The 12,500-nt window shown below is 38.0% G+C and overlaps 1 protein-coding gene across 2 annotated transcripts in view; it reads right to left on the minus strand.

The window, feature by feature from the left end:
• Positions 1-8,727: 8,727 nt before the first annotated feature.
• Positions 8,728-12,500, minus strand: part of LOC105048406 (delta(7)-sterol-C5(6)-desaturase) — a 13,529-nt gene continuing 9,756 nt past the window's right edge. For both annotated transcript variants that reach the window (XM_073261464.1, XM_073261466.1), the window contains 2 exons: positions 10,919-11,224; positions 8,728-9,202 (listed from right to left, as the gene is read on the minus strand). In XM_073261464.1, the coding sequence (XP_073117565.1) occupies positions 8,910-9,202; positions 10,919-11,224 (599 nt within the window). In that variant the 3' untranslated portion in view covers positions 8,728-8,909. The remainder of the gene's footprint in view (positions 9,203-10,918; positions 11,225-12,500) is intronic.

The raw sequence follows: 12,500 nt of genomic DNA on the forward strand, positions 1-12,500 counted from the left end.
AAGGTGCTACGAACTCCTTAGCAAGACCAGGTGGGTAGTTAGCGACAAAATTTCTCGAAAAGCCATGTTACAAATGCTTACAGAAAGCACCTTTATTAGTCCATGGGGCCAAGGCGCTCAACCATCCCGCTCGGTGGCCTCTTGTGAAATCATTAATCTGAGATCGATGGATGATCTGGCTTATTCAAATAATCAGTGGTCAGACATCAAACAAGTTTGAAAAATAAGTATAACAAAGTATTTACATCCAAAAGAAAATTAGTCATGACCATGACAAATGATCAAACATATTAGGCCAATCAAGATTTGATTAGTTATTTGTGAGATACATGAAATAATTACATTTGACCATTTGCCACTAATACATGAGGCCATGTGTATATATAGTTAATTGTGTAAGTAACCATCATTTAGAAAAGAGAAGCTATTTATGCAGGAAAATGCCAGTAACACTAAGAAAGGAGTTATCAGAATAGGAAAATATCCCTTAATGAAAGCCATTATAGAAAATAATTTTCTATCTGCAGGATAAAAGGAGGAAGAAAAATTCATTTTCACTCACGAACAGAACTTATACGTACTACAACGGCACTACCATTAAGCATCGATCACCTTCTACTTTATATTACATCCTATGGAGCATCGGTTTTAGGATGACGGGAATTTAAATCTTTCTTCATGGATGAGGATTTTCCGACGATAAAGGGATGTGGATTTTTTTTTTCTACCAAAAAAAAAAAAAAAAACCTACTTGCACCTGGACATTGAGAGACACATCATCGAGGTTCAACATGCATGCACATAAAGATTGAATAAAGGACACTGTAAAAGAAAAACCTGAGAGATTCAGAAAAAGGAGGAGAAACATAAAAAAATGGAGAAGATATCTTTTTTTTGTATTTCACTATGATATGTACATCCATATATAGAGATGAAGAAAAGAAAAACAGACAGGAAATTGGAGAGATCACGATATCAATCACATGATCTTCCTAATTCAAAAACATGCCATAGTAATTATAAAATATTCTAGACAATATTCTAGACAATGTACATTCCTAATATTCTGTAACATGCCATTGTAAAAAGATATTCTAGACAATGTACATTCCTAATATTCTGTATATTCCTGATATATAGGCAATGTACATTCCTAATAGTCCCCCTCAAGTTGGCGCATAGAGATTTCGAATGTCCAACTTGCATAGAATCTCTTGAAAATGATCACAGCTGAGAGCTTTGGTAAAGATATCTGCAAGCTGACAATGTGTAGGAACATATCGTGTAGCAATGTCTTGAGATTGTAGTCGCTCTCTGACAAAATGACAATCAATTTCTATGTGTTTGGTCCGCTCATGGAACACAGGATTTGCAGCAATGTGTAAAGCTGCTTGATTATCGCAATAAAGGAACATGGGACCATGATGTGAAACACTGAGGTCGGATAAGAGGGCTCGAAGCCATAGTAATTCACTGATAGTGTGTGCCATAGCCCGGTATTCGGCCTCTGCAGAGGAACGAGACACTGTTGTCTGCTTCTTAGCACGCCAAGAAATCGGAGCATCTCCTAAGGAAATATAGAAACCTGTAGTAGAGCGTCTTGTCATGGGACATCCTGCCCAGTCTGCATCACAATAGGCATATAACTGAAAGGTGTTGACACTTGAAAAAAATATGCCTTGACCTGGAGACCCTTTCAAATATCGTAAAATACGGAAGGCTGCGTCTAAGTGTGGTTGCCGAGGAGATTGCATAAACTGTGTCAGAATATGAACCGAGTATGCAATATCAGGCCCAGTGATAGTCAAATAAATGAGTCATCCCAGCAATCGACGATATGGACCTGGATCATCAAGTAGTTTTCCATCATCCGCCGTGAGCTTGAGATGTTGCTGCATAGAAAATTTTGTGGGCTTGGTCCCAATCATTCCGGTCTCATGGAGAATGTCAAGAGTATATTTTCGTTGTGATACAAATATACCCGAAGGTGATCGTGCCACTTCTAATCCAAGAAAATATTTTAAGTTGCCCAGGTCTTTAATGTGAAACTTGTCTTGCAAATATTGTTTCAGTGCCTGACATTTCGAAGGGTTATTCCCTGTAATAATCATATCATCCACATAAATAAGAATGGCAATGAAAGAGTCCTCATCCTGTTTGGTGAACAGAGAGTGATCGGCTTTAGATTGAGTACAACCATATTGGAGCAAGGAATGGGAGAACTTTTCAAACCACTGTCTTGATGCTTGCTTGAGTCCATAAAGAGACTTACGCAACCGACAAACACGTGTGTCACTTGGTTTTAGAAATCCTGGCGGAGGTGTCATGTATACTTCTTCATGAAGATCGCCATGAAGGAAAGCATTGTTGACGTCCAACTGATGTAACTGTCAATGTTTAGCGGAAGCAACAGCTAAGAGACACCGTACTGTAGTCAATTTAGCCACCGGAGCAAAAGTCTCAGTATAGTCAAGGCCTTCTATTTGTGTGTATCCCTTTGCCACTAACCGAGCCTTGTATCGCTCAATAGAACCATCGGCCTTGTATTTAATTTTGTATACCCATCTCGATCCAATGGGTTTCTTCCCGAGTGGTAGATGCTCCAAAGTTCAAGTGCCATTTTGCTGGAGAGCAATGAGCTCAGCCCCCATTGCTTCTCGCCACTTAGGATCCTTAATGGCTTGAGAAAAAGTTTTAGGTTCTTTATGAGAGGTAATAGCTGAAATAAAAGCTCGATGGGAAGCATTAAGCTTAGAATAAGTAAGGTAGCAAGAAATAGGATAAGGCTTACCTGAGGTCACTGAATTGGCGGATGTGTCCAGGGGTCTCCCCACTCCTGGGGCATCGACAATGTAGTCCTGTAATCGAACGGGTTGCTTCCTAGCTCTGACGGGCCGTGAATTAGGTCCAATGGTCTTAGAAGGTGAAGCCTGCTCAGGAGAGATAGTGTCAATTGCATCAAGAGTCTTGTTCAAACTTGACATTTGGTTCGAATCAATGGAATTGGTTTGTGTTTGATCTGACTCATGAGAAAGAATAGGGTTTGAAATCTGTCCTTGGGTCTGACCCAAATTAGGTACATGAGGTAAATTATTGGTTGCCAAAGAAAATCCTACATCATAATCAGTCTGATTTGGTTGTGAAAAAGAAGGTATAATAGAAAAAGAAGGTAATGTTTGAGAATAAGGAAACATCTTCTCATGAAAGATAACATCTCGTGAAGTAAATATTTCATGAGTTTCAAGGTTATATACACGATAGCCCTTTTGACCAAGAGGGTATCCAACGAACACACAAGCACGAGAACGAGGTTGAAATTTATCACTGGACGTCTCATGCACATAACAAAGGCTACCAAAAACTCTCAGAAGATCATAGGTGGGTGGTTTATGAAATAAGAGTTCGTAGGGACTCTTGCCATTCAATTTTGGTGTAGGTGTCAAGTTAATTAAATAGGCGGCAGTCAAAACACATTCTCCCCAAAATGACACAGGCAAGTTGGCTTGAAATCTTAGAGCACAGGCAACATTTAATAGATGTCGATGTTTACGCTCAACCACCCCATTTTGTTCTGGTGTCCCAACACAAGAAGTTTGTGATATAATCCCATATTCTAGAAGATGTGATTTCAATGGTCCGGCTACAAACTCTTGAGCGTTATCACTACGTATGTGTTTAATGTTGGCATCAAAATAATTTTTGACCATAGCATGAAAATTAACAAAGCATTGGTATGCCTCGGATTTTCTTTGTAATAGATAAACCCAAGTAGCCCTTGTGCAATCATCAACAATAGTGAGAAAGAAATGAGCTCCTGTGTGTGATGGGGTGCGATATGGTCCCCATATATCAATATGAACTAAATTAAATGGTGAAGCAGATTTATTAATGCTCAAGGAAAAAGGCTTTCTTGTCTGTTTTGCACGATAGCAAATGTCACAATAATTATTTATGGAATCAAAAGAAGTATTTGAAAGAAAAGGAACAAGTTTCAAACGCTTGTAAGAGCAATGTCCTAACCGAGCATGCCAGAGATTAATCGAAACATTGACTTTATTTGTCCGTGCAGGACGTATTGCCAAGCCTTTGAAGTAGTAAAGACCATCCCGGAGTTCACCCAATCCAATCAGCTTCCTCGTGGCAAGGTCCTGTAGAGTACAAAATATGGGAAAGAAGAGAACAGCACAATTAAGTTCTCGAGCAAGTTTGCTTACTGAAACAAGATTGCAAGTAAAATTAGGAGCATATAAAGTACGATGCAAGGTAATATCATTGGTCAAAGTAACATCACCATATGAATATACAGGCATATTGACTCCATTAGGTAAAGTAATTGGGAGTGCATTGTCAAGAGGTTCAATATCATGAAGAAAGGACTTACAAAAGGTTAAGTGTTCGGAAGCACCACTATCAAGGATCCAAGAATGATGAAAAGAATCAAGAGAGGCCTTACCAACAAAATTTACGGCACTTTGAGTCTTATCTTGTCCAAGAAAGGAAATAAGTTGCTGATATTGTGTAGGAGAAAGATCCGGTATTGGAGAGATTATGTCTGTATTCAATGGTGTAGTAGCATTCACGGCAACCCCTCCTTGGTGCTGACTACCGATCTCGGCTCCATTGCCTCTACCCTTAACTTGATCTTTGGATTGCCATCCAGGTGGGTACCCGATTAGCTCGAAGCATCTATCACGGGTATGTCCTGTCTTCTTGCAGTAGTCGCATCGAAAATATTTTTTATTCCTTTCCTTGGAGCCGATCTCTTTATTCGCCCTTTCTGTCATAGGCTTAACAGCGAGAGCTGCGGCTTCGGGTTGAGAAGTTCGAACAGCGGCGACTTCCTTCTGCTTTTCACCTCGAATCAATAAGGCATATGCCTTATTAACTGTTGGTAATGGCTCCATGGACAGCAACTGATCTCGCAACGTGTCGTAGGAGTCCTTGAGACCAAAAAGAAACTGATGTAGTCTCTCTTCTTCTTTCTCAACTTGGATCTCTCTAGTGGCTCCACATGAACAAGTCGGCACCTTGGAATAAGCCGTAAGTTCCTCCCACAAGCCACGAAGATGGGCATAATAAGTGGCAATAGTCATATCATTGCCTTGCCTGAAACTCCAGATTTGAGTCTTTAACTCATGAATGCGAGGAGCATTACCTTGAGAGTATCTTTCCTCAAGATCGACCCAAATATCTCGAGTACTTTCAAAAAAAGAGATGCTATCATAGATTTCTGGTACAACAGAGTTGTAGATCCATGACATCACCATTGAATTGCACGTATCCCAGAGAAAATGATCCCGCGATCCATCTATAGGTCGTGCAAGTGTCCCATCAACGAACCGAATTTTTCGTTTGGCTCGAAGAGCAGTGATAATGGCCCTTCGCCATGCAGGATAGTTCGGTCTCTTGAGTAGAGATGTCACAAGGGCATTCCCAGGATTCTCTGAAGATGAGATGAAATAGGGAGATGCCGGATCATGCGCAGCATTTAAGGTCGATGACGAACCATCCACCATAGATTCGATTGTGGTGCTCTGATCGATTTGATCGGACATGTTGATGAGGACAAGATGTAGCAACTATTTGCCTCCAGCTACGTGCAAGAGGACGCTTCAGCAACAACCTGCTGTAAGCGCTTAATCGAGGAAAAGACTTGGATCAATGGCGACCCCGCTCTGATACCATGTAAAAGAAAAGCCTGAGAGATTCAGAAAAAGGAGGAGAAACATAAAAAAATGGAGAAGATATCTTTTTCTTGTATTTCACTATGATATGTACATCCATATATAGAGATGAAGAAAAGAGAAACAGACAGGAAATTGGAGAGATCACGGTATCAATCACGTGATCTTCCTAATTCAAAAACATGCCATAGTAATTATAAAATATTCTAGACAATATTCTAGACAATGTACATTCCTAATATTCTGTAACATGCCATTGTAAAAAGATATTCTAGACAATGTACATTCCTAATATTCTGTATATTCCTGATATATAGGCAATGTACATTCCTAATAGACACTCAGTCTACTATTACATGGAGGTTGAGGGATCCATGGAATGGAAGTACAATTTGCTCATGCATGTATTTTGGGTGACTTGTGAAGTTGATGGTTGATGTCTTTCTATCTTGAAGGGCGCCGCAGCTCAAATCTTATTTCCATATGAAACTTGGGTGATAGAGGATGGGAAGTATATTGTATTTTTATCTTGTTTATATTCAACAAGCAATGCATCTCACTTTCCTCCATCTCTTTCTCGTTTTATTTATCGTTGTAATCACTCATCAGAAAAAGTTCTCGATCGCTTCAGAGGCAAGGACTTGGATTCACCTCCATCGACGACGGCCATCATTATGGAGAGATTGCTGGGTGGTTTAAAATGTTGAAGAACACAAGATAGCTTTTTATCAAATTAAAGAAAGCCAAATCCATTTCTATTGCTGAAATCTTTGATGATTCTTCCACAACCTGACCTGATTCAACTTTTCAGGAGCCGATCTTATGACTTGGGGTCCAATTCATGGCAATTTCCAAAGCAGTCAAGTTGTAGGCTACTCTTCTACGACAAAATATAAACAACAAAAATAACAACCTATTGCCAGTCTTCAACTATTCCCCTTTTGCCAAATAAGGTCCAATTTTGGAAGACTTTGAAGTATCTGACATGATTAGTCAGGGATATTTTTCAACTTCCAGTCTTTAAGCCTTGATGAGTCAGCTAATTGCCCTATCCTGCTGCTTCCCCTGACAATCCCTCGTTGATTACCAACCAGAGGATAGTAACAGCTAGTACTCCTATTCTTAAATGTGTGCTGTTCTTCCGGTTCATATTCCAAGATTTTCTCAGCAATTAATTTTTATTGGTTATTATTTGTAGTTACTGACCAACCAAAATTTTTAAAAAAAACTTGAACATCTTGGTAATTAGCAATCATTCTTGAATCAAAGGATTTATGTTTGTCTATCTTGATTTAAGCCGAACTCAGAACTGCTAGGATTGTGTAACCACCGGTCACTGACATTGGTAATCGATCCAAAGCAATTTGATTGTAATTCAATTTGTGGAGGTCATCAAGCAATCTGAAAACTCAATCAGTGGGGAGAAGCCAAAGCTAAAACCTGTTGGAGTCCCGCGCCATTCACCTAGCTTAGATCCAACTAGAGCCATCAAAACGGGCCTTGGCCCACGGGCCGGCCTGTTTAAGCCCTTAAAATAATAAGATTGGGCCAGTGTTTTAGCAGCCCATTCAACAAAAGGGCTTTTTAGCCCGACTCATTTATGGCCCGATCCGTGAAGGACTGGCCCGTCTAGCCCACAGGCCAGCCCGTTTTTTTAAAAAAAATTATTTTAAAATAACTTAACCATTTAAAATAATCAGTAAATAATCAATTATTTCTAAAATATCCTTTTTCTCATTTCTATACCTCATTAGTCATTACTTCCATCGTTAATGTCTAATAACTCAAATCACTTTTTTCAAGTCTTAATCCATGTTCATCTTTCTACTACCCATCTGATCATTATTACTCTCTCCTTTCTTCAAATGGCCTATGATATACTAAGCATACCAATCACTACAGTGGCTAACGAATCAGCTTTTAGTATTGGTGCTCGTGTTTTAAATACATATAGATGCTGCCTCCTTGGTGATCATGTGCAAGCTCTCATTTGAACCCGCAATTGGTTACATGGCTTTATTCATGATGGTAATATCTTTTTTATAATTTAAGATAAGAATTTAAATTTAGTTGGATGCAAAATAGATTTTTTCTAACTATTTATTGATCTTTGTTATTTGTTACTTGTAGATTGTAGATGAAGATGATGATTCAACTACAAAAGTTGATGCAAATTTGCCAAAATAAGATTGTCAAGTTTTTAATGGTATAATTGACGAAGATGATTATTGATTAATGAAATATTGACAAAAATCTTAAGAACAGAAACTGAATTTCAATAGTTGGACTCAATGTTATTTGAACAATATTTATTACTTCTTGGTTTGTTTGATTTTGTGAAATTTAATTAGTCTGTGGTGTTTTTTCTTATGGAGAATGAAGATTATGATATTATTACAAAAATTTTGAAGTTTTTTCATGTTTACTTTTGGTGTTTTAAAATTTGATGTAGAGATTGATTTTATTTATTTATTTGATAAAGTATTATGTTTGAAATTTTTTAATTTATTATAATTTTTTAATTTTTATAATTATTTTAATTTTTTTGGTGAGCTATAAGGACCGGTCCGTTTAGACCCTTCACTTATAAGGGCTAGAGTTAGACCGCCTATTTGATGGCCCGTGTATCAAAAGAATTTTTTTGGCCCAACCCTAATGGGCCCGATTTGTGAAGGACCGGCCCATTTTGACGACTCTAGATCTAGCCGCACTCGCACGTGTGGAAGGAAGTGATCGGCCCAGCCAAACCCCACGCTTTTCCCAGACAGGCCATAAAACTGTCCAAATTCCCTAGACTTGGAGCATGAACTCCTCCCAGCATCCTTGGTCTCGAAACACCTTGAGCTAAAACAGGCTCTATTGCTGGATCATCTGCATGTCCTTTGGCTGATACCGTATCTGGATGCTTTAAGCACCATCAATATAGGGTAAGAGATCAAACAAAGAGGAAACAGCAACCACATGATTGCCATATAATCTATATGCCAGAAAAAAAAAAAAAAAAAGCACATCGGAGGGAAATTGATGCATGGTTGATCTGCCGTTCATCCACAACCTCTAATTTAATTTTTTCTCATCAGTCTGCGGTTCCATAAATTTTTACACAGCAACTTTAAAAAGTTCCTGAGCGGTCATACAACAGCCAAAGACAGAACATTAGACTTAGCTGGTGTACCTGGCCTGCCTGATCCTAACAAAGGGCTACAGAAGTACACCGGACCTGCATTACTCTGCCTTCTTGGGGTCTTCCTCAGGATCACGAAGAGTTCCGAACATCCAGTCCATCCATATAGTGTAATGACCATAGTTGTGGCGGTAGGTGGTGTGGTGGATTGTGTGGTAGCCAGCGCCCATGACAGGCCATACTTTGCCATGGATGCAGTCATGAATGTTGGCCGTCCATACAGCCTCAACAAATAGGAGAAGTATGTGAGTCATAAACTGGGTCGGGATAAGGAAGAGGGCTATCACATGTGGCACCGCCTGCAGTATCCCATCCAATGGATGGAATGCCAGTCCTGTCAAAAAAGAAAACCAATTGCACTTGCTTCTTTTAAACGTTTTACAGTAATAGTTATAGTATGCCGATGACGTTTTTGAATGAAACATGGCTCAAAGATCATTACTAACCAGGGACAACCGGACATTTGTCTACCGACTTATAGGAGGGGCATCGCATGGACATTGTCAACCATTCAAATACAATAAACCAACTAAGCAATACAAATTAATTCAGTGAAAAATGAAAATTAATTAATTTTATGTATCATAATCCTGTCCATTACCAATTGATGTTTTCATATAGCCAAACTATATTAATATACCTGCCAAAAAAAACTAATGTTAAGTGCTTGAAATTTATCCAGAGTGAGAAATGAAAATTGCGAAAACAAATGCATTATAAAATATTTGTGCACACCCTTTTCGTAAAAATTAAGTCAAAAAGGATAAATAAGAAAACCCCTCTGGCCTAAACAAGGATAAGGCCTATAACCTCGTGGAGTAGCCCTACCGCATTTCCCACACAACGATTCCTCTGCTTGCTATACAATTCAAATGAAACCTTACAGAATAATTTTTATTGGACAGCATATTACTATTTAGCTCTGGGGAACAACATCCAAGCATAAACAGTGCTACTCAGAAATTTAAAGTCACATATCTTATATATAACACTAATACTAGATTCCACCATTATAGTTACTCAGTCGTGCCAATAACAATTAACAGTAGTTGGCAGTTGCCAATAAGAATCCATGGTACTCCTAGAGTAATGTTACACTAATAATAAAATTTCTTTGTTCACCTTGTCTATAATGTCTATTAATTTATACTTCATGGTTTATGATCAGACAACATGAAAGCCTTTGGGCTTTGGTCACCATTTCGTTAGTGTTCCAATTTAGATATGTTGGATAATAAGGGCTAGAGATTTTTTTTTTATACCTACAAAATAAGTTCTTCAACAGTATACCAGTGGAACTAGCTTTCAGAAGTATACCTAAGCAATTAGGTAATGTCATAGCTGGTGGGACAACCTACCTATCTACTCTCGATATAGCTTCAGGGCTACATCTGTCTTACATCTAGATATGCACTTAAATATCAAAACAAGATCATGCATGTACCCTTTTGGATGCACTGTGAAGCTGGATATATCCATGCTATTTGGCCTCCTGCTTCAAGACATATGCCTAGCTAAGTGCTCAAGGCATCGAGGATGGTTGTCATAAATTAACATGTCACCTCTACCTACCTTTAGCTCATTCCCTTACGCCAGCCCCCTTCCCCATGAGAAAAAACAGATATTCAGGTTTATTCTGAATTACTTAATTTTGGAAGGAAACGTCTTGCTAAATTGTCTTCCTTCCAATTCCACATGAGATTATTTTAGAGTCAAAGAGTATTTAGACAACCTACATCCTGATATGCATGTGTGCATGAGCAAATTAATCAATTCATGATTGATTTGCTTATAACAGCATAGCATGCAGATTCCAGAGGATATTGCTATATGCTGAGTATACTTTTAATGGGTGATACTTAACAACTAAGCTGCAATACAAAATTTGAAGGCAGCAAAACTATATCATGATATTTTTAATATCAATTCTGTTGATAATGACAATGCAAAATACATAAAACTAAAAGCGTGATATACAGATAATCACACACTCCTAACTTTCCAGGAAACTGGTTAAGATAATTCAAGTCTACATACAATGCGAACTTACCAGCAAATGGTGACAGTGTATTCTGCTTATTGTAGATATGATGTGTTGCATGAAGATATTTGTACAATGGCTTTATGTCATGCAACTCTCTGTGCATCCAGTAAATTCCAAACTCCACAAAGACCATATATATAGTCACATAAGCAATGTAGGCTGGCCAACCAACTTCAGCTATACTAGAGAAACATCTGGTCCATCCTTTTTCAACCATGTATTCTGAAAGTGTTGGAAGAGCGCAATACCAAGGCATAGCCTTCATTGTGACTATTATTTGCAAAAGCATGGCTTTATTTGAAGGTATAGCCTCTACACCCAAAAAAAAAAAATCTCAATAAAGTCTTAGAAATTGCAGCATTAGTATTATTGGATAAGAAAAGCTATTACTTTAGTATGTTAAAAATCATGTTAAGAATAAGTTGAAAGTCCAAAAGGAATAACTCTTTTCAATCAAAATCAGATAAGATGACTCATATGCTGACATTAGGAAGCAAAAGCATTTATCAGAAAGAAAGGATAAAGATTTAGCATTTCAGAATATTTTCAATATTCAGGTAAGACAATGTTAATGAATGACAACTCTAGTGAATGTTATATATGAACTTCTACATCAGCCTAAAGAATAATCCCAAGGGTTTAAATTATTATAGCTACAGTGTCACTACTTGATTAAAAGCTGTAAATCACTTGGATGTTTTTCCAATGTGCCACATCAATGAGCATTACTTCATAAAGATGCAACCTTTGGTCAATAACCTTGTTAAAACACATAAGAATCGTGGTGACGACTACAATTTCATTATAATCAGGTAACCTATCAAATGGCAGGCTAAAGATACAATAAGCCATTTTTCATAGTCAGTACAAAAAACATTCAGCTTATTATAGCAAAGCAGTTTGATGATCAGGATATATTATTTTTTTGTCAGTTTTCCTTGCAAATGTTGAGAATGACAGATATTCTAATGCCATGATGATACAGGCTTCAACAGTTATCAAAAGGGGAAAGAAGCAGCAATAAGGACACATCTACTGGGATGAATCCTTCCTTCCGAGAAATCAGAGGCAATACCTTACCAAAGATTGTAGAGAAATATAGTCTGGGTGCATAGATTCCCATTTTGTTTTGGAAAGGTAGTTCCCGGGAACTGATTTAAATGAATCAAATCTGTCAGATCATCATGCATGGAGAACTGCCGATCAAAGATGCATCAAAAGCAAAGCAAATTACAGCTAGTAGACTTTAATCCTCTTCACTAAAATGTACTCGTCATTTGGTTATGTCCAACCTTTATGAGAATGTAATAGAAATGGGTAAAATATCACCTTGTACAAGCCACATGAAAGTGGCAGGTTCAAAATCTAGTGGATATAGGATTCAAATTTCAATAATGTACTAAATGAGTTACTAGATTAGATTAGCTCTTCTATTAACTCTTCAAATAGAACAAAGCGAAGGATTCCAAAAAGCACGGCTTAACGTCACATGGATGCAGACTTCTAGGGTCATGCTTCCATTGGGTGAGAAGGTTTGGAAGGAGTGAGAGTGAGGGAAGGTATTCTCCATGACCAAATGGGAAGTCAA

The sequence above is a fragment of the Elaeis guineensis genome, chromosome 7 (genome assembly GCF_000442705.2).
Source record: "Elaeis guineensis isolate ETL-2024a chromosome 7, EG11, whole genome shotgun sequence".
In the NCBI taxonomy this organism is placed as follows: Eukaryota; Viridiplantae; Streptophyta; class Magnoliopsida; order Arecales; family Arecaceae; genus Elaeis; species Elaeis guineensis.